This window comes from Tupaia chinensis, unplaced genomic scaffold (genome assembly GCF_000334495.1).
Source record: "Tupaia chinensis unplaced genomic scaffold, TupChi_1.0 Scaffold000043_1, whole genome shotgun sequence".
Lineage (NCBI taxonomy): Eukaryota > Metazoa > Chordata > Mammalia > Scandentia > Tupaiidae > Tupaia > Tupaia belangeri.
Window position 1 is genome coordinate 254,810 of NW_006159499.1, and position 18,436 is coordinate 273,245.

The following is an 18,436-nucleotide window of genomic DNA, read 5'->3' on the forward strand; positions in this document are numbered from 1 at the left end:
GAATGGAGAAGGGATTGTGGCATGGCCATACCCCCGGAGGGTGATTTCTCATTTTTTTCTCTTTCTTTCTGGCGCACACATGCACCCTATAGCAAAAACCTCTCAAAAAAAAATTATTTTTCAACTTGGAACCCTTAAAGCACCATTAGTTTATACTTTCATAGGGCCAGATGTATATAGATATTTAGGAGATGATAGGCTCAATGGAACTTTAGTATATATACTTTCAGTGACTGAAAGTTTCCTCAAAATTGTTAAAAATGACTAAAGTGAGTTTATGGAGTCCATTTTCAGAAATTAGCAGCTTGCAGGCTTCCTCTTGCCTATAGTTGTGTTTTGTTTGACCTATGCAGAATTTAAAATATACATTTAAAAAATTAATCATCAGACCAGCTGGTAGTATGGTAGTTGGGTGGACTGGATCTCACATGGCCTATAGCATGGTTTGACACCGGCTCAGCAGCTCAAGAAACACACTGGGCACATGGGCCCAAAGTCTCAAGAAAATGAAGAAGGGGTTGCAGTGTGGCCATCCCCCCTGGTGGAATGAAAAAGGAATGGCAGCGTGGCCATCCCCCCTGGTGGATACCTTCTCAAGTTACCCGTCTCTCTAGTGAGTGCATGTATGCTATCATTTAAAGAAAAAAGTACCACCAGTTAAAAACTGGGATTTTAAAAATAAAATGAAAGCGTTCTTAATCTTTTGGGTACTCTGTCAACATCAAACACACATTTTTACTTGCCAGGAACAGGTTGGGGCTGAGTCGTCTCCTTTATGCAAGGTGTGCTCTGCAGTCTCCCGTCTGCTCATCGCCAGACTTGTGTAGACACTTAGTGTTTTCACCTCTGGTGTAAATTGTCAATGAAGTGATCAGTTTGGGAATAATTTATGAACATTAGTTGATTTAAGTGTCCACTAAGTAATTCTCTTTTTCCTAATTCAGGATTGAGAAAATGTCCTACATATTCTGCTTAATAAAGTAGATATATCACTGAATACGTTGGGTTGTCGGAAAAGTCATGACGTATTTTTCTGTGCAAAACTGTGTCATGACTTTTCTGACAACCAAATATCTGTGTTTTAGAAACTGTTATAAAAGTAGGTATGCTTTCTAGAATTTAATGTTTTTTCTCATTTCTGCATTCAAAAAGAGGTGCTTGATGACATTCATTAATTAGGAGATTGCCGTAAGTTGATCTGGCAGTGTGACAGTGAAGGTGAGAGAGACATAAGGAAGTTGAAGAGGTGAAGCTTTGGAATTCTTTACCAACTAATTCTTAGTTTTGGGGGTGGGGGTGAGGGGTGGGGGGTGGCGGTTACTGTCTCCTTGACATGAAGTCCAGGGAAATTCTCTGCAAGGACAAGCACAGAATCTTGCAGAAAAGTTCTGGAATTTCACATCACTGGTTGCTGAACCCCACGTAAAGAATTTTTGCTCTAGCAGGACATAGCACAACAGCAGCAGGTATACATACACACGACACATGACTCATTTGACAAATTTATTGAACATTTCCCACGTGCCAGGATCCGTGATGTGTACCTAATTTGTAATGTTGAACAGGAAACACACTGTTTTCATAGAGGCTAAATGTGATGTGGACAGAAATTAAACCAAGCAAATACAGTTGCAATTTGGGTTAATAGTATTAAAGAATATGGTATCTTAGAAAAGTATATAACTGGAAGAACTAATTTAAATGGGAGTCACAGAAAGCATGGGGAGATGGCATGAAAGCCGAGATGTACAAGTGTTAGTCAGGTGACAGGTTTGGGATAAATATTATAGACCCAGGGCAGTTCGTACAAATATCCAAAGAAAGTGTTTTGGCAACTTCAAGGAGATGGACACACCAAAGAATAAAGAAACAGGGGACCTAATACTAGATGTGAAATTGTAACTTGGAAGCAAAGAGAAGCCAGTGCACAACTGTGAAGAACATGGTTGAAAAGACAAAATGAGAACTGAAAATTAGACCATGGATTAAGTAACATGGAAATCATTAGTGATTTTAGATAAATCCATTTTGGTGGACTCATGGAGACAGAAGTCAATTTTCAGTGTATTAAAGAGAGGAAATAAGAGACAAAAAGTGCAGATAATTACTAAAACTTAAACATGAAGAGATGATGGAAGGTGGCTTGGCAGCTGGAAGATTACTGAGACGGTTACTGCAAGTAGACATGGGATTAAAGACTGTACTGTATCATATAAAATGGGAGCTGTTGGAGCATCAGTGTAAGCTGATGGATAGAAGAGGCTGAAGATTCAGGAAGAGGGGATAACTGAAGGAGGGAAGTATTTGGGAGGTCACAGGATAGTGCAGATGTTAAACAAAGATTTGGCAAAGGAAAGATGAAGAGGTTCCCATAGCAAGGCATTTACTTTATGAAGAAGGGAGGTTTACTGAGAAAGATCGAAGGCTTGAGTGTGTGGAAGACTGAAATTGTTTTAAAAAAAGAAAGACAAAGCCTTCTAGAGTAAGAAACATATTAAAATTACAGGACCATGCAGGGGCCTCAGGAAGTTGATGACTATAATTTCAAAATACTGTGATTTTTATGAGTCATGTTTTGCTGTATCGTATATATGAATGACATGGTTTGGGGAATTATACAGGTATCTGTGAGACATACATAAAACAATTAAAGGATGTCATAGAAAAAGGATAATATAAAGGCAGAAATCAGAGTCATAAGCTCGAGGTTGGTCAGGAGTCTGGACTGCTATCATATAGGTTAAATGAGCTGGAATATTATTTTTTAAAAGTGTTTTCAAACCAGGAAAAAATGAACAATTTTTGATTTCCTGAGTAGGAAGATACCCCGTTCCCCTGCAGTCTCCCAGCCAGTGTGGATGACAAGGGAAGCGGGTGTACCCAGTGTGTTCAGGTTGACCAGGAATCTAAATGCAGGCCTTCTCTGTGGGTTTAGTATCATCTAGTAGTGCCTTACTGCTTGTGTCATTAAGTTTTTTTTTCTCAAGCAAATTATCTAAATTCAAGCCATTATTTCTTATTTAAATCAAAAGTGAACTGGCTTTATAAGATGTCTATCTTTAAGAGGTATAGGAATTGCAACTTTATAATTTTTTTTTTTTGAGAGGTTTTTGTTAATAGGGCTTGTGCGCTCACCAGAAAGAGAGAGACAGACAGAAAGTGAAAAATCACCCTCCTGGGGTGATGGCCACACCACAATCCCCTCTCCTCCTCTCTTCTCGGGATCTTGGGCATGCACACACACGCACCCAGTGTGTTTAAGCCACTGGTCCAGGACTCAAACCGTGGTCGACTACATGGGAGTCCAGTGACATAGCCATCATGCCAACTGCTGGTCCCGCAACTTTAGAATTAAAAAAAACTAAAATGCAAGCTTCACAGAATCAATCTCTCTCATTCAGAGACATAGCCTCAGTTACCCAGAAAGCCTAGTTCCTAGTTATGGTGCTAACAGTTAAAAATCAAAATAGTACTGGGATTAGCAGATCGTGTAATGGTTACATTGCTGGACTCCCACATAGTTAACTGTGGTTAGAGTCTCAAACCGGTAGACTTAGAACTCACGCCAAGCATGTGTGTATGCATGCGTGTCCAATATCCTCAGGAGAATGGAGAAGAGACTGCAGTGTGGCCAAACCGGTAGACTTAGAACTCACGCCAGGCATGTGTGTATGCGTGCGTGTCCAATATCCTCAGAGGAGAATGGAGAAGAGACTGCAGTGTGGCCATTCCTACTGGGGGTGAGGAGATAATTTCTTGCTTTCTGGCTCTCTGTCAAGCGCACAGACCCTATAGCAAAAATTAAAAAAAAAAACAAAAAAACAAAAAACTTGTACTTTGAAATAGATATATTACCCTTTTGCCATGTTTTGTGTGTTTCAGAACTATTTATGAAGAAATTGATGCTCACCTCAAAGGAAATCAGTCATAGTAGCTGTTGAGGTAAAGATTTAAACTTATTTACATTTCACATTCCATATAATCCCAGAGTAATTATCACTTTCTGTATTTATATTTTGTAAGGGCTGTGTCATTCTGATCCTTGGGTGAGTCTTCAAAATGTACATGGAAAATGTATGTTACTGAAAAACTAGGCATGGGTTTCAAGAATTGTTTTGTACCAAAATAAACTTGTGTTTTAATTCCTTTTAAGTCCCTTCATATTATAACATTTTTCTGAATCAATCAAATTGTAAAGAACTAACAAAAAACATCTTATGACCTTGTCAGCTACAAATAATAAGGCTTGGGAATATAAAAATTGCTTTATGGAGTAGAAATATTAATGTCAACAAAAATGGACAATCCACAGAAACTTCTTAGCACTGAAATCAGACATTTGTCTTCAATGTGAAGTTAATACCTGTTAACAGGTTCCAGTAGAACCCCTTCATTGATAGTCCTCCACGTAGGTCTGGGTTTTTTCCCCTGTTCCCTGCAGTTGTCATCCCACTTATTTACTAATGACCAGGGACCTGTTACACTTACTCATTGCCCTCACACCCTTCCCCATGGAATACATTCTCGCCTTTCCTCTACTACTGTGGCTCTCCAGGGCCACAGTATTTCTCCCAATAGAGAAAGTCCTAGGAAAAAGTTAGCAAGGAATAGGCAAAAGAGGACAAGATCAAGACTGACCATCTTCTCTTTATTCTAGGTGAAAGTGGATGCCAACTCCCTAAAGGTAGACCCTGACTTTGAGGCATGGAAGAAAGACCAACCAACATGTCAAAGGCACAATGCAACATTTCTTCTCTGCTATAATGAAGTTTAAACAGAACAGTAACAGGTCTTGCTAGCATTTTTGATTCTTGACAACAGCTCAGGATTTATTTCAATAGAACTTGGTTGTAGCAGATACTCACTTAAAACCCAGTGGAAGAAAATTACTGAGTGCTTAGGCCAGCCAGTTTAATTTCAGTATCTTGTTTCATAGGCCTTCATTTCGAAAAGAAATCATCACATAGCTGTGATAAGAGTAGATGAAGATGATTTTACTACAGATTAATTCTGAATAGATGTAAGCTTGAAATGTGAGACACTAAATGTATTATTCAGGAAGAACACTGAGTGCCTTTATTTACATAAAATTGAATGTAAAACTCAATTTGCACTACTTTATAAAAACAATACTTTTGTTTATAATTATGATTTGTAAAAAGTCTTGATGATTGTAGTTTAATTACATTTCAGGTATCCTGAACAAGTCAAGCAGACTCTGCATTGGGTGGTCTTTAAATGTTAAATGTTTTCTTTTTTCTTTCTTTTCTACTATAATGTAACATTTCTATTTGGAACAACTACTGGAAAATATTCAGAATAAATTGTACATCTATTTACACAAACTACAATGACAAATTACTATTAAAATATTTTAATACATCTTTTTTTACAGAGTTTGTTCCCAGAATTTTTGATGACAGTAAATCTTCATAATCCCACCCTTACATTGGAACTATGATAGTTAATGCTAGCAGCCTAGTAAATGTGCAGTTGGACTTCAAAAGTACATAGAAAATGTGTATTATGAAAATACTATGCATAGATTTCAAAAGGTTCTTGCACCAAAATAAACTCACACTTTAATTCATTTTTCATGAACTTCTTGCAGTCCCTTCATATTTATGCATCTGATTTCAATTTCATGAAATCACAATTCCAAAGTAAATAACTGTTCAGTATGCTCAATATAAGTAGCCCTAGACCTTGAATTAAAAAAAAAAAAAAGCCAAATTTGAAAGAAGAGCATAGTATTTGGGTAAGCTGCTGGGGCTTAGTGTCTCCTTTGTTACTTTAGTTGTTTAAGTAGTGACTCTTCCTATTGAAAGAAATAATAAAATAGCGAAGGAGACAGTAATAAGCACGATCAGAAGTTCTGAATTATGGCCTAAAATAAATGACCCTGGGCATAATTTTTTTAAATTCTTAGATTCACTTCTCAGATTCATTCACAGTTATGAAGGAATAATAATTTGGCAAGGAACTACTGAAATGAGCTGAAGCCTCAAGTCAATGCCTACATAGAAGTATTTGAGAAAGAAAGCAGTTTCTAAGTAGGTCTGTGGGTTTCATAACATAACAGCTGAACCTGTTCTCTCAATTTAGGTGGGATAAATTAGTTGGGGGAAAAAAAGAACTATTTAAAATCAGTTTCACATTACTGAAGAGTATTTCACATCTGGGGCTAGCAGATGGCAAGGTGGTTAAGGCAGCTTGATCCAACATGGCAGATGGTATAGTTCGAGTCCCAGACCCAGCAACTTGAACACCAGGCCCAACTGTGTGTGTGCCCCAAATCCTTAGAAGAGAATGGATAAGGAACAGTAGGTAGGCCAACCCCCATGGGGGCTGCTTTTTCACTTTCCTTCTCTGTCTCTTTCCAGTGAGCGTACTTGCCCTATAGCAAGTTTAAAAAAAATTCTCATCTGAGAAGGCAAGACACATGATTTTTCAAAAATCACAAATTTGAAGCAGGCCTTCATTGTTGATTTTAGTTATAGCCTGGAACTGGCAACTTGTGCCCTTCCTTTGCTTCAAAAAAGGTATAAGAAAGAGTGATGAGATCAACATTCACCATTCTTGGATCTTCAGCAAATTCAGGATCAATGTAGAAAAACACTGGCATGTCTACTTCTTCTTGGGGGTTAAGCCTTTGTTCTTCAAAACAGAAACACTAGAAGTTACAGAAAGGTATTCACTCAGTAACATTGCTCCACTTTAATAAGCATACTGTTAAACATAATCTTTGCATTATGTGATAGAGTAACAAGGTCTTTTCATCTCAAATTGAGGTTTGCTTTAAGGACTGAGAACAAACAAATACAATTCCCATCTTAAAAGAAGATATCCATTTGATTTGGCTCTCAAGCTCTGCCTAAGCAGGTAAAAATGATGAATAAAATTAGGTTGAAGTTTAGAAGAAATGAGTTTTCTGAAATTATTAGTATCTATTAAAACACTGTTGTCTCAACCATGATGACACAGAGAGGGGGCTGTATCCAATGGCTGAGGCTATACCAGAGTCCAGGTTCAGTTCCTGGCCCAGTCTAAAACTGGTTGGGTCTGGTACCATATACCTATGATCCTAGCTAACTGGGAGGCTAGGGCAAAAAAGGGGACCCTGTCCAAAAAAACCTATCTGGGGACTAGACAGCAGCACAGTAGTCACACAATACTCTGTAAAGGTGACCGAGAGGACAAAGTTTCAGGTTATGTCTGGAGACTTTCCTAAAGACACCAAGCTCATATATACCCAAGATACCAGGAGCTAGCTGAAGCTGAAGTGGATTGCAAGTGTGAAGACCCAGTTGGAGTGCCCATCTCTCTTGCTCATGGAAGAGAGAAAAAGAGAAACTTAAAAAACAAAAAACCCTCTTTCTCTTACCCTCCCATACACAGGCTATCTTCTCTTAAAAAACTGACAAAATAGTGAGAAAGTCACCCACTGTAGTAGGTTTCATATGAACTAGTTCAAGTACCTGTATCATATTCTATAAAGTTGGCCTTAGTTATACCTGTATTTTATTGAAATACTGTCCAGCTTCAAATGGTACAACATTGTATGTAGAAATTCCAATTACTGGTTTGTCAGTAGGATTCTTAGCTTTGTAAAACGCCAGTGCAGTCTCTCCCGGTACCACCTATTTTAAAGAACACATATAACAAAACTTTAAGTATCATATGCTCCTTTTTTTCCAGCTTCATTAGTCATCTGTTTTTCCTATTCATCATACCATAATACCTAAGCTAATGTAAAGTTCAACAAAATAGTGACTATTACCTATAAACACATGTGGGTTTCAAATTACCTACATATGTCAATGAAGAATTAATGCTTTATTATACATAATTTGTTATGGACTGTCATCTTGGATATCTGACGTCTTCAAACAACAATCCCTAAATTATTTAAGATGTGTCTAGGGGGACCAGCAGATGGCATAGTGGTTAAGCTGTTAGTCTCCCACATGACCCGATTTGAGCCCCAGACTCAGGAGCTTAGAACTCACAACAGGCATGTGTGTGTTGTGCCCAAAATCCCAAGAGGAGAATGGAGCAGAAGGGATTGTGGCATGGCCATCTCCAGTGGGGAGGGGTGAATTTCTTGCTTTCTGTCTCTCAGGCGAACACATGTACCCTATGGCAAAAATCTATAAATAAATAAATAAAAGCCAAGTACATCATAGCCCATACCTAACCTCTTAACACATCTGAATGTCATGACTAAATATATTTTTTTAAAGATACCAACAGCATCCTAAGTTTATCTTATAATTACAGTAAATTAAACTCAGAACCAGAGTAAAGCCAACTGAATAGAATATTTAACCAAAAAGTGTTAATACTCTGTTTTGAAAAAATAACTAAGAAAAATAGCAAGACTTCATAAAAAAAAAAAAAAAATTGAAATACTGTCCAGCTTCAAATGGTACAACATTGTATGTAGAAATTCCAATTACTGGTTTGTCAGTAGGATTCTTAGCTTTGTAAAACGCCAGTGCAGTCTCTCCCGGTACCACCTATTTTAAAGAACACATATAACAAAACTTTAAGTATCATATGCTCCTTTTTTTCCAGCTTCATTAGTCATCTGTTTTTCCTATTCATCATACCATAATACCTAAGCTAATGTAAAGTTCAACAAAATAGTGACTATTACCTATAAACACATGTGGGTTTCAAATTACCTACATATGTCAATGAAGAATTAATGCTTTATTATACATAATTTGTTATGGACTGTCATCTTGGATATCTGACGTCTTCAAACAACAATCCCTAAATTATTTAAGATGTGTCTAGGGGGACCAGCAGATGGCATAGTGGTTAAGCTGTTAGTCTCCCACATGACCCGATTTGAGCCCCAGACTCAGGAGCTTAGAACTCACAACAGGCATGTGTGTGTTGTGCCCAAAATCCCAAGAGGAGAATGGAGCAGAAGGGATTGTGGCATGGCCATCTCCAGTGGGGAGGGGTGAATTTCTTGCTTTCTGTCTCTCAGGCGAACACATGTACCCTATGGCAAAAATCTATAAATAAATAAATAAAAGCCAAGTACATCATAGCCCATACCTAACCTCTTAACACATCTGAATGTCATGACTAAATATATTTTTTTAAAGATACCAACAGCATCCTAAGTTTATCTTATAATTACAGTAAATTAAACTCAGAACCAGAGTAAAGCCAACTGAATAGAATATTTAACCAAAAAGTGTTAATACTCTGTTTTGAAAAAATAACTAAGAAAAATAGCAAGACTTCATAAAAAAAAAAAAAAAATCCAAAGGATATTCTGTCACTTTTACCAAAGTAGCAATTAATGCCTGTATACTACCATGTAATTGGAACCAATATCCAAAATCATGACTTATAAAATCTTTAATCATTAAAGACATTCAGTTGTGTTACTAAACGGAGCAAGTACTGATACATATAAGTTTCCCCGTAGGAGTTAATATTAAATCTGTCTTGCCAATCCTTGTTAATGGAATAATTTCATTAAAATCCTCCCAAGATGGCAGTCAAAATTTGGGAAACTTTTTAGGTGTAGTCTTACCAAAGTCTAAGACAACTATTTAACATCTCACTTTTGAATTCTTCCAAATTTCCTCAATTTTTTTTTCTTTTTGAATGAGAAGGATATTCTTGACATAAACCAGTACATAACTTGAAACAATGTGCGAATAAAACAGATGACACTTTCCATTGTCCCAATCTGACTTTTACTATAATGTAACTTAAAAGTTAAAATACACTTGTTACATTAGGTATAGGGCACTATCAAAAGTAATCTGTAAGGCCTGCTGCGTAACTTAGTGGTTAAGGTACCCAAATCTCACGTGGCCAGCAATGGTTTGAATCCTAGCCCTGATGACTTGAAAAACACACTGGGTGCCTACGTGCGTGTATATGCCCTAAATCCCAACAGGATGGAGAAGTGGAGAAAAAGGGATTGCAGTGTGTTCACACCCCATTGTGGGAGGTACTCCCCCCCACTTGTCAGCAAGCACACATGCCCTCTAGCAATGAAAAAAAAAGTCTATAGGAATAAAATAATTACAGTAACGGAATTTATCAGTGCTTTGAAATCAAGTTTAGGTGACTGAAACAGTTTATATGATGAAGGAATGTTTTATACTGAGAAAAGTAATCTTTTAATGACTGCTTTATCACTTACATATATTTCTGTTTGCTGAGGTCTAAAGTTCCACTGGAGACTTGCATGCACATCTGCATTAAAGGTAACTTTAATGATTCGATCCTTAACAGGCACCATGTTTTCAATCTGGTCCGATGCATGACCTGCAACTGCTGACCCTCCAAGTCCAGTAGTCTAGAAAAAGATGCCAAATACATTAAACAATATTTTTAGGTGGTGATGATCTGTTTATTAGATAAAAATTATTAAAAACAATAATCCAGTTGGAGCCAAGTTTACATATTAACTCCTGTCTGCTTCTATAACTGCCAATGGTTTGGCCACTTTGGGAGTGTCAAGAGCATTCATTTGTTAAAGTCATTCCTATTTTTTCGCAATCACTTGGTTATCTGATATGGTCAACAACAAATCATTTTAGAAAAAAATAGATTCTCTAGATAAGTGAATTATCACAAATAATAGAACTCAAAATTTCCAGAATAATTTTTTATTAAGTATACTTTCTTTTATTGCTATGCTCACATTTTATATTAACTATTCACTAATAGAAATAAAATCCATTACACTGATATTTTCAGTGAAAATGCTGAAATAATTCTATTTTCCATGCTTCTGTCTAGTCTTCTGCTATATCAAAGCTTTAATAGTCTGAATAGTTTTAGCTTCACTTTTATGTTCTGCTTTTCTACAGTATCATAAACATTTTTTGGTATTAATGTTATTCATCTTTTTCTGTACTTCTATGCATAGTACAAGTTTCATAGATAACAGCAGTTAATCAGAGCACTTAATCCCTTTGGCCACTGAATAAGCCAATCATAAGGCACCAGGATAATCTGTATTTGACAGTTCTTACTTATCCTCATTGCCATAAATTATTTTTGTATCATTAGATGCTTTAAAAAAAAATCCTTACTTCCACAGTCATCATTCTTCTGATGCTCAAGGTTGCCAGATTTCTGGTTTCCGGATAATTTACCTGTTACTATCCTAGAGAAAAAATACCAAATTTGAGGCTAGGAGAAAGACTCCCAGCAAGATGGAGTATTACTCTCTTCTGCTTATTATACAAGTCAACTAGTCTCACTCAGCTGCCATGCAACATTATTAAATTATTACATCTAAAAAATACATCAGAGGGTAAGCCTTTATTTTTATTTGACAGAGCAGTCGTTCCACTTAAGAGTACTACGATGTTTGATGTTTGAATTTTAAGATATAGCTCCTTTTCTGAAAGAATTTGAGTCATTGAATAAAACAAAACAAAAAATTAAGTGTCTTGCCTCAAAGATTCTTTACCGTATTCTTTGAATAAAGATTCTTTAAATTTTTTTCTTTCATTTGCTAGAGGGCATGTGTGCTCTCCAGAGACAGAAAAAGTGAGAAAGCACTCCCCATGGGAGGCACTAAAGCCACAGTCTTTCCATTTCTGCTTCCTTTCCGGATTTTGGTCATGCACACACATGCCCAGCCGCTAGGTTGGGACTTGAAATGTGCAGTCAGCCATGTGCAATCCAGCCACTTTAACCACCAGCTGGTCCAGATTCTTCAAATTTCTAAGGTCAATGCTTACAGAAATGAAAACAGATCAAATAGAGTAGAAAGGAGCACTGACAAGAAAAGAAGGCCTGGGTTCTTGTCTAGTTCCACTAACTTTCTCCAAGAACTGAAAAAGTTATTATTTTGGGGAGACTACACTTTATATGCTTAAGTAATCCCTCGTTTTAGCTCTAAAATGCTGTGATTCTAGAGGTAACAGAGGTGCTCTTTTGGAAATACCACTAACATTCATCTTCATTTCGGGATTATATATACTTTTTTTTTTGTTATATGGTACGTGTGCTCTCTGGAGAGACAACAGACAGCGAGAAATCACCCCCCAGGGGGAACGGCCACACTGCAATCTTTTCTCCATTCTCCTCTCAGGATTTTGGGCATGCACACACATGTGCTCAGTGTGAGTTTTAAGCTGCCACGTCCAGGACTTGAACTGCAGTCAACTACATGGAAGTCCAATGAAGTAACCATTATGCCATCTGCTGGCTCCTATAAATTATTTTTTAAATTATTTTTATTAAAAAATTTTACTAACACAACTGTACATATTTGTGGGTACATATTTTCAGTACAAGAATACAATGTGCAGTGTCTAAGTCTGGGTAATTAGTACGCCTATCATCTCAACCATTTCAGTCATTACTTTGGCTCCCCTCATTCTTTCCAGTCACTCATAGTCATTGTTCAACTTTCTATTGCTATGACAACAGGTTTTTTTTTTTTTCAATTTCTACGTGTGAGGGAGAAATAAATTACATTTTTTACCTTCCCGCCCTATGATTACATCTGAACACACACACACGTCTGCTATTGTCATTACTTCAGTTTGGGCCAGGGTTTCTCGACCTTAGCACCACTAACATTTTGTGTTGGACAATTCTTTGTTAGTGAGAGGGTTGTTTTCCATTGGGTATTTATATCAGCCTCCCTAGCCTTCACCCACTAGATGCCAGTAGCACCGTTATTTCCCCTTCCACCCCCGCTGCCCTAGGTTTTGACAAGGAAAAATATCTCCACACATTGCTAAATCTTCCCTGGGATACAATATTATTTCACTTTGGTTTCTAGTGCTTTGAGGGGACCTGTACTTGATTTGGATTCAGTTCTGCTTATGACCTAACTAATGTGTGGTTTGGGGGTTCATGTCTGGTCCAGGCTGGCCTTTGATGAAAAGTAATTCACATTCTATACACATCTTCCAAAAAGCTATTACACATTCCCACATAAATACTGACATTAGAAGGCTGAAAAACCATTTAAAAGATAAGTTGATCTCCCCTAAAGATAAGTGAAGTAAGTCAGGCATTTACAGTGGTGACAAGAAAAAGCAGTAACCTCTGTTATAAATAACAATAATGGCATTAAATAGGGATTCCCAGACTGTTGCACAATAGGAATTAATTTAAATTACTGAAGCCTGGCTACCACTCTGACATTCTGATTCAACTGGTAAGGTGTGGGACCTGCACAGTTGGACTCTTAAAAGCTCTCCAGGTGATTCCAAGTACAACCAAGTCTGGGAACCACTAACATAAACACTTACACAATGTACAGCTCTCACTGTGACATGATATCTAAACAAATTCCTGTTCTCTGTCACAGATCTCCTAATCAGAATCTGTGAAGGAGAAGAGCCCTGGGGCCAGCAGGTAGAGTAGTGGTTAAGGCACTGGACTCACACATGGCTGACAGCAGTTTAAGCCCTGGACCTGGGGGCTTGAAGACCACGCTGGGCATATGCATGTGTGTCCAGAATCCCAAAAGGAGAATGGAGAAGAAGGGACTGCAGGATGATCATCTGCCCAGGGGGTAATTTCTCACTTTTCCTAGGTCTCTAGTACACATCCCATGGCAAAAACAAAACAAAACAAGAAGAAGAGCCCTGACATGGGTATTTAAACCCTGGGCTTTAGGATCACGTAATGCAAACTACTAGTTCATAACTAAGGGGAAACCTATAAAATAAGTGAAGTCTGATTTTGCCAGTGGTTCTCAAACATCAGTCTGACTCTAAATCAGCTGGACTACTTAGTAAAATACAGGTTGCTGGTCCCTGTTCCCAGAGTTTCTGACATAGTAATTCTGGAATTGAGCCCAAGAATATGAACTCTTAGCAGTTTCCCATGTGATGTGAGGCTGCTCTTCTTGGAACCACAGGAGAAGCACTGCAGTAGAACTTCTGATCTAAAAGGGAGTTCAGGGACCAGCAGATGGATAGCGTTATGTCACTGGACTCCCACATGGTTGACTGCAGTTTGAGTCCCGGGCTGGGTGGCTTCAAAATTAGACCAGAGCATGTGTGGGTGTCGAAGATCCCTGGAGAATGGAGGAGAGGGGACTGCAGCATGGCCAGGCCCTCTGTGGGGTGATTTCTCACTTTCCCTATCACTGTATCTGTCTCTCTGGGGAGTACACGTGCCCTAAGGCAAGAAAATCTCTAAAACAGTAAATAAAATAAAAGGGAGTCCAGGGTAAAAGACAAGTTATTGATGTGTATTAACATGGGGAGGGAGGGATCAGTGGCTAAGTGGAAAATAGGATACGTCGGTGGGGCAGACCCAATGGGAGGGTGGCAGTTACAGACACCTTCCTGACTGTGCCTGCATGCCCATCATTGGGTTGGCCTGGGTGAAACTGGAGGTGGATCCTGGTGTCAGGGCCCCCGTCGGGAGTGAAGTATCTGTGTGTGCGTGTGTCTCACGGAAGAAGAGAAAACAAAAACCTTAAAATATATATATCTGTACTCCCATTTCCAGGGTTAACCTTAGCACATAAACCACACGTGAGTCACAGATGAATGGATTCAATCATATTTTAAAAACATGTGCGAGCCTGAGGGTAAGACAAACTGCTGGGTGCCAGAGACCTGTAGCTCAGAGGTCGAGGAATGTCACTCTCCTCCGTGGGATGAGCACGAAGATCACTAGGAGGGCTGGGGTTCTACTTGCACCTCTGCCCCTAACAAGGTGACCTTGGGCGAGTCACCGTTTTGATCCAGATTTCTCTCGGGTAGATACCTTGAGACACCCCTTCCGACTACGACCCCGTGAGGCGATCGCTGTCCGGAACACGTCCTGCACCTCCGCCCCTCCTGACCGTCAGGCCGAGTGCGCAGCCCCGGTCCCTACCTGGCAGTAGAGACGATACAGGGGTACCGCCGCATAGGACGCCCCCAGCATGCCCACGGACGCCGGCTTGCGTGGCCCCCTGTTTGTCCCCCGGCCGCCAGTCCTCCTCCTGAGCGCGCGTGAAAGGGTTGGAGCTCTTCGGCCGCCGTGGGGGCTGCCCTGCAGGGTCCCGGGCCAGGCTGGGGCGTTTCCATGTCCCGAACTGCCTCAGGCCCCTCTCGGCGCCTCCTGCCCCACTCCACCCCGGCCTAAAGAACGGCTTTACCCTTTCTGTGGCCCTGGCCAGGGACCCAGCATGGCACCAACACCAGCCACAGAACAGGACGCGCCTCCATCCGAGAGGCCACAGCCCTCCCATTGCCCCTGGAAAGAAGGCACGCCCGTCAGGGACAGCGGGAGATTCTCGCGAGGCCTGCTGTGTCTCGCGATATCTGGGTCAAGCCTGCCGCTGCCTTGGCTACCAGGCTCCTCAGGTGGTAGCGTTTGTAGTCGTGCTACGGAGGCCGGGTCGCCAGGTTTCGGGTAAGTTCGCGTTTTGTTTCGTGTCTGTTCCTGCCACTTTGCTCCGCTCCAGAGCGTCTCTAACTTACTTGCAGGAAAACGCGATCGGCTCCCGCGCTTGCACACTGGTCACCACCTGGGGCCGTGCCCCTGCTCGTCCCAAAGCCACCAGCCTTTGTCTCGACCTAGCGGCCCCCAGCGGCTGGTCTGCCGCGGGCCTTCCGTCTGGGGCTCCCCTGCCGCCGGCCCTGGAAATCAGCACATCTGGAGCAGGGGAGACGCCATCCGCCTGCAGTTGGTTCTGAAGAGTGGCCGGGATACGAGGGTTTCTTCAGGAAGTGTTGAAGAAAATGGGGATTTCATCTTAGAAAAGAAACCCGTGAGGGATGTGATAACTTTTTTCAGTTGTCCCACACGATAAAGTAGGGCCTGAGGGGCGCAGACAGCATGGCTGATTTTACTGTAATAAAAGGAAGCCTCTTTCTAGAAACTATAAAATAGTGGTTCGAAGCTCAAGTTCTGAGGTTAGGCAGTTCTGGATTCTGACCAGGGTGCTCAACCAGGTATTTGACCGCTTAAAGACCTGATGACCCTAGTTGAAAAATGAAAATCATAATAGTAAGTCATATATGTAAAGTGATTTTTTACAATGCCTGTGGCTTTTTTACAATGTGGATTTTTTACAATGCCTGTGTCCAGACTGGGTCTCATTATCCCGACTTTGTGGATGAGAAACTGAAAGCCTGAGAAACTTTGCTATTTAATATTTATTTATTTATTTATTTATTTATTTATTTATATTTGGGCTGGACTTTTACTGTGGGGCAACACTATTCAATATGCTGGGGCTATTGCACAGAACAAGTCAGACAAGATCATTTCTGTTCTGGAGGACTCATGAAATAATCAAGTAACAGATGCATATAAATAAGGGAATTTCAGATCATTATCTGTACGAAGGAGACAGTGGAATAGCATAATGTGACTGAGAGTGATGATGAGGAGGGGTAGGTAGTAAAGATCTTTCTGAAGAGGTCAAAGTAAGGTCTTTCAAAGAAGCGACATTTGAGTCTAGTCCTGAAAGATAAGGAGATACCTACATAATGACAGTTCCAGGCCATTGCAAAGGCCCCAAGGCAGGAAAGAGAGATGATTGAAGAACAAAAAGGAGGCTAGTGTGTTTCTAGCATAGTGAGCTGGGTGGAAAGTGGAAGGAAATGGGGTCAGAGCAGGTATACAGAAGCCCAATAACCCTTTGAAGCCATTCTAAGGATTTGGATTTTGTTCTAAAATAATAAGCTATTGGAGTATTTGAAGCATAAGGATATTTGATGTATCACATTTTTAAAAACGATACTGATTACTTTGTAGAAAATAGATTAAAAGGGAGTGGGAGAACAGAAATAGAACAAGAGGCAGGCTGGCAAGTGGCATGGTGGTAAGGGCGCTGGACTCCGACATGGCCGACCTCAGTTTGAGTCCTGGACCTGGCGGCTTGCTTTCTCACTTTTTCTCGCTCTCTCTTTCTCCTCATCTCTGGTCAAATTTAAATAAATAAATAAATAAAGTTAATAAAATGATTCTTAAAAAAAAAAAAAAGAAATAGAAAAAGAGGTAACTGCAGTAATCCACATGAGTGGTAATGGTCACCTTGAATGAGTAATTGATTAACTTGTGGTCACAGGGCCAGAAAATTGCAGAGCCAATAACATTCAAGTATCTTCTGATTCCTTTCTACTCAGGCATACTGAAAAATTTCAAAATTCTAAGTTTCTGCAAATTGACTGTCATCAACGCAAATCACGTATGAGCATGAATGTCCTTCAAGCCAACAATACATTCTCTCTGACCATTCTTTTTCTGCAGACACTCCTTCTGTATAGCTCCAGGTAGCAGTATAAGTATGTTTGTTATAGTGTTTTTTGTTTTGGACTTTCTATTATTTTATTTGTAATTGCATAATGAAACTTTTCATTTCTAAGCTACAGTAATCTTGCTAGCAGTAAAGTGGTATTAGTCTTTGTAGCTTTGTAACTTAATAAAACAAAATATGCATCATATTGGTCTTAATGCAACAATAACAATTCGTGTTTATAAACTACTTCTGGATAATAAAATATTTTTGGCATTTCACTTCTATTAAGAAGGTACTGTGTATAGTAACATCATTTTTTTTTTCATTCTCCAATTAACTTTTTACTTGGAAATAGTTTCAATTTTACATAAAAGTTGCAGTAGTACACACATTTCCTTTGTATCCTTTACCTAGATTCTGTAATCTTTAACATTTTTATATCATTTGAAAATAGATTGCAGATGTTCCAGAACCATAAATTTTGTACTTACCTGTGTATTTCCTAACTACAAGTACACTTTCTCCTTCATAACTACAGTACAGGCATCAAAATCAGGAAGTTAACATTAATCCAATAACATGAGTAGTCAGTTTGGGCTACGGTACAAAATGCACAGATTGGGCTACTTAAAAGAAATGTGTTTTCCAAAGTGTGGAAGTTCAGATGTCCAAGGTATCTTCTGATCAGTTCCTGGTGAGGGTTCTCCCTGGCTTGCAGCAATTCACCCTATTGCTTTGTCTTTGTTTGTAAGGATACTGATCCCATGGGGCAGAGTCCCATGTTCATGACCTCTTAATCTTGTTCCTTAATTCAAATACAGATACACTGGTGGTTAGGACTTCATATAAATTTTGGGAGACAGACATTCAGTCCTTAACACCATGTTATCCATGGATTCTATTTAAATTATCATTTGTCCCAGTCATTTCCATTTTAGGTCTGGGATTCAATCAAAGATTACTCATTGTTTTTAGTAGTCATGTCTTTTTAGTCTTAAAGACTAAAGAGTTCTTAAAGACTAAAGAACCTTTTCTCTTTTTTCATGACCTTGACAATTTGAAAAAAAAACACAAGCTGGTTACTTGGTATAACGCCCCTCAGTATGGGTCTGTGATGTTTACTATTGGTTTATGAACGTTGGCAGGAACACCATAGAATGATGTTGTACTCTTAGTAAATCATATTAGGAATCTCATGATGTCCATTTATTCCATGACTATGACGTTAACTTC

The 18,436-nt window shown here is 39.3% G+C and overlaps 3 protein-coding genes across 6 annotated transcripts in view; 2 read left to right on the forward strand and 1 right to left on the reverse strand.

Moving 5' to 3' along the window:
* The window catches only part of TOM1L1 (target of myb1 like 1 membrane trafficking protein), a 45,172-nt gene extending 39,445 nt beyond the window's left edge, over window positions 1-5,727 (forward strand). For 3 of the 4 annotated variants that reach the window (XM_027773265.1, XM_006140764.2, XM_006140766.3), the window contains 2 exons: window positions 3,883-3,942; window positions 4,658-5,727. In XM_027773265.1, coding sequence (XP_027629066.1) covers window positions 3,883-3,931 — 49 coding nt within the window. In that variant the 3' untranslated portion in view covers window positions 3,932-3,942; window positions 4,658-5,727. Of the gene's footprint in view, window positions 1-3,882; window positions 3,943-4,657 lie in introns of those variants that run through there. The other variant, XR_003549952.1, reaches the window with a different exon arrangement.
* A 661-nt stretch (window positions 5,728-6,388) lies between these two features.
* On the reverse strand, window positions 6,389-15,291 carry COX11 (cytochrome c oxidase copper chaperone COX11). The gene is given in 5 exon segments (XM_014589307.2): window positions 6,389-6,673; window positions 7,515-7,640; window positions 10,181-10,336; window positions 14,848-14,911; window positions 14,913-15,291. Coding segments are annotated over 5 exon segments (822 nt in total). The 5' UTR covers window positions 15,206-15,291; the 3' UTR covers window positions 6,389-6,490.
* Window positions 15,292-15,329: 38 nt separating this feature from the next.
* STXBP4 (syntaxin binding protein 4) overlaps window positions 15,330-18,436 on the forward strand; it is a 175,966-nt gene continuing 172,859 nt past the window's right edge. The window contains exons 1-2 of the mRNA XM_014589289.1: window positions 15,330-15,369; window positions 17,091-17,237. The gene's annotated coding sequence lies outside the window, so the exon portion shown is untranslated. The remainder of the gene's footprint in view (window positions 15,370-17,090; window positions 17,238-18,436) is intronic.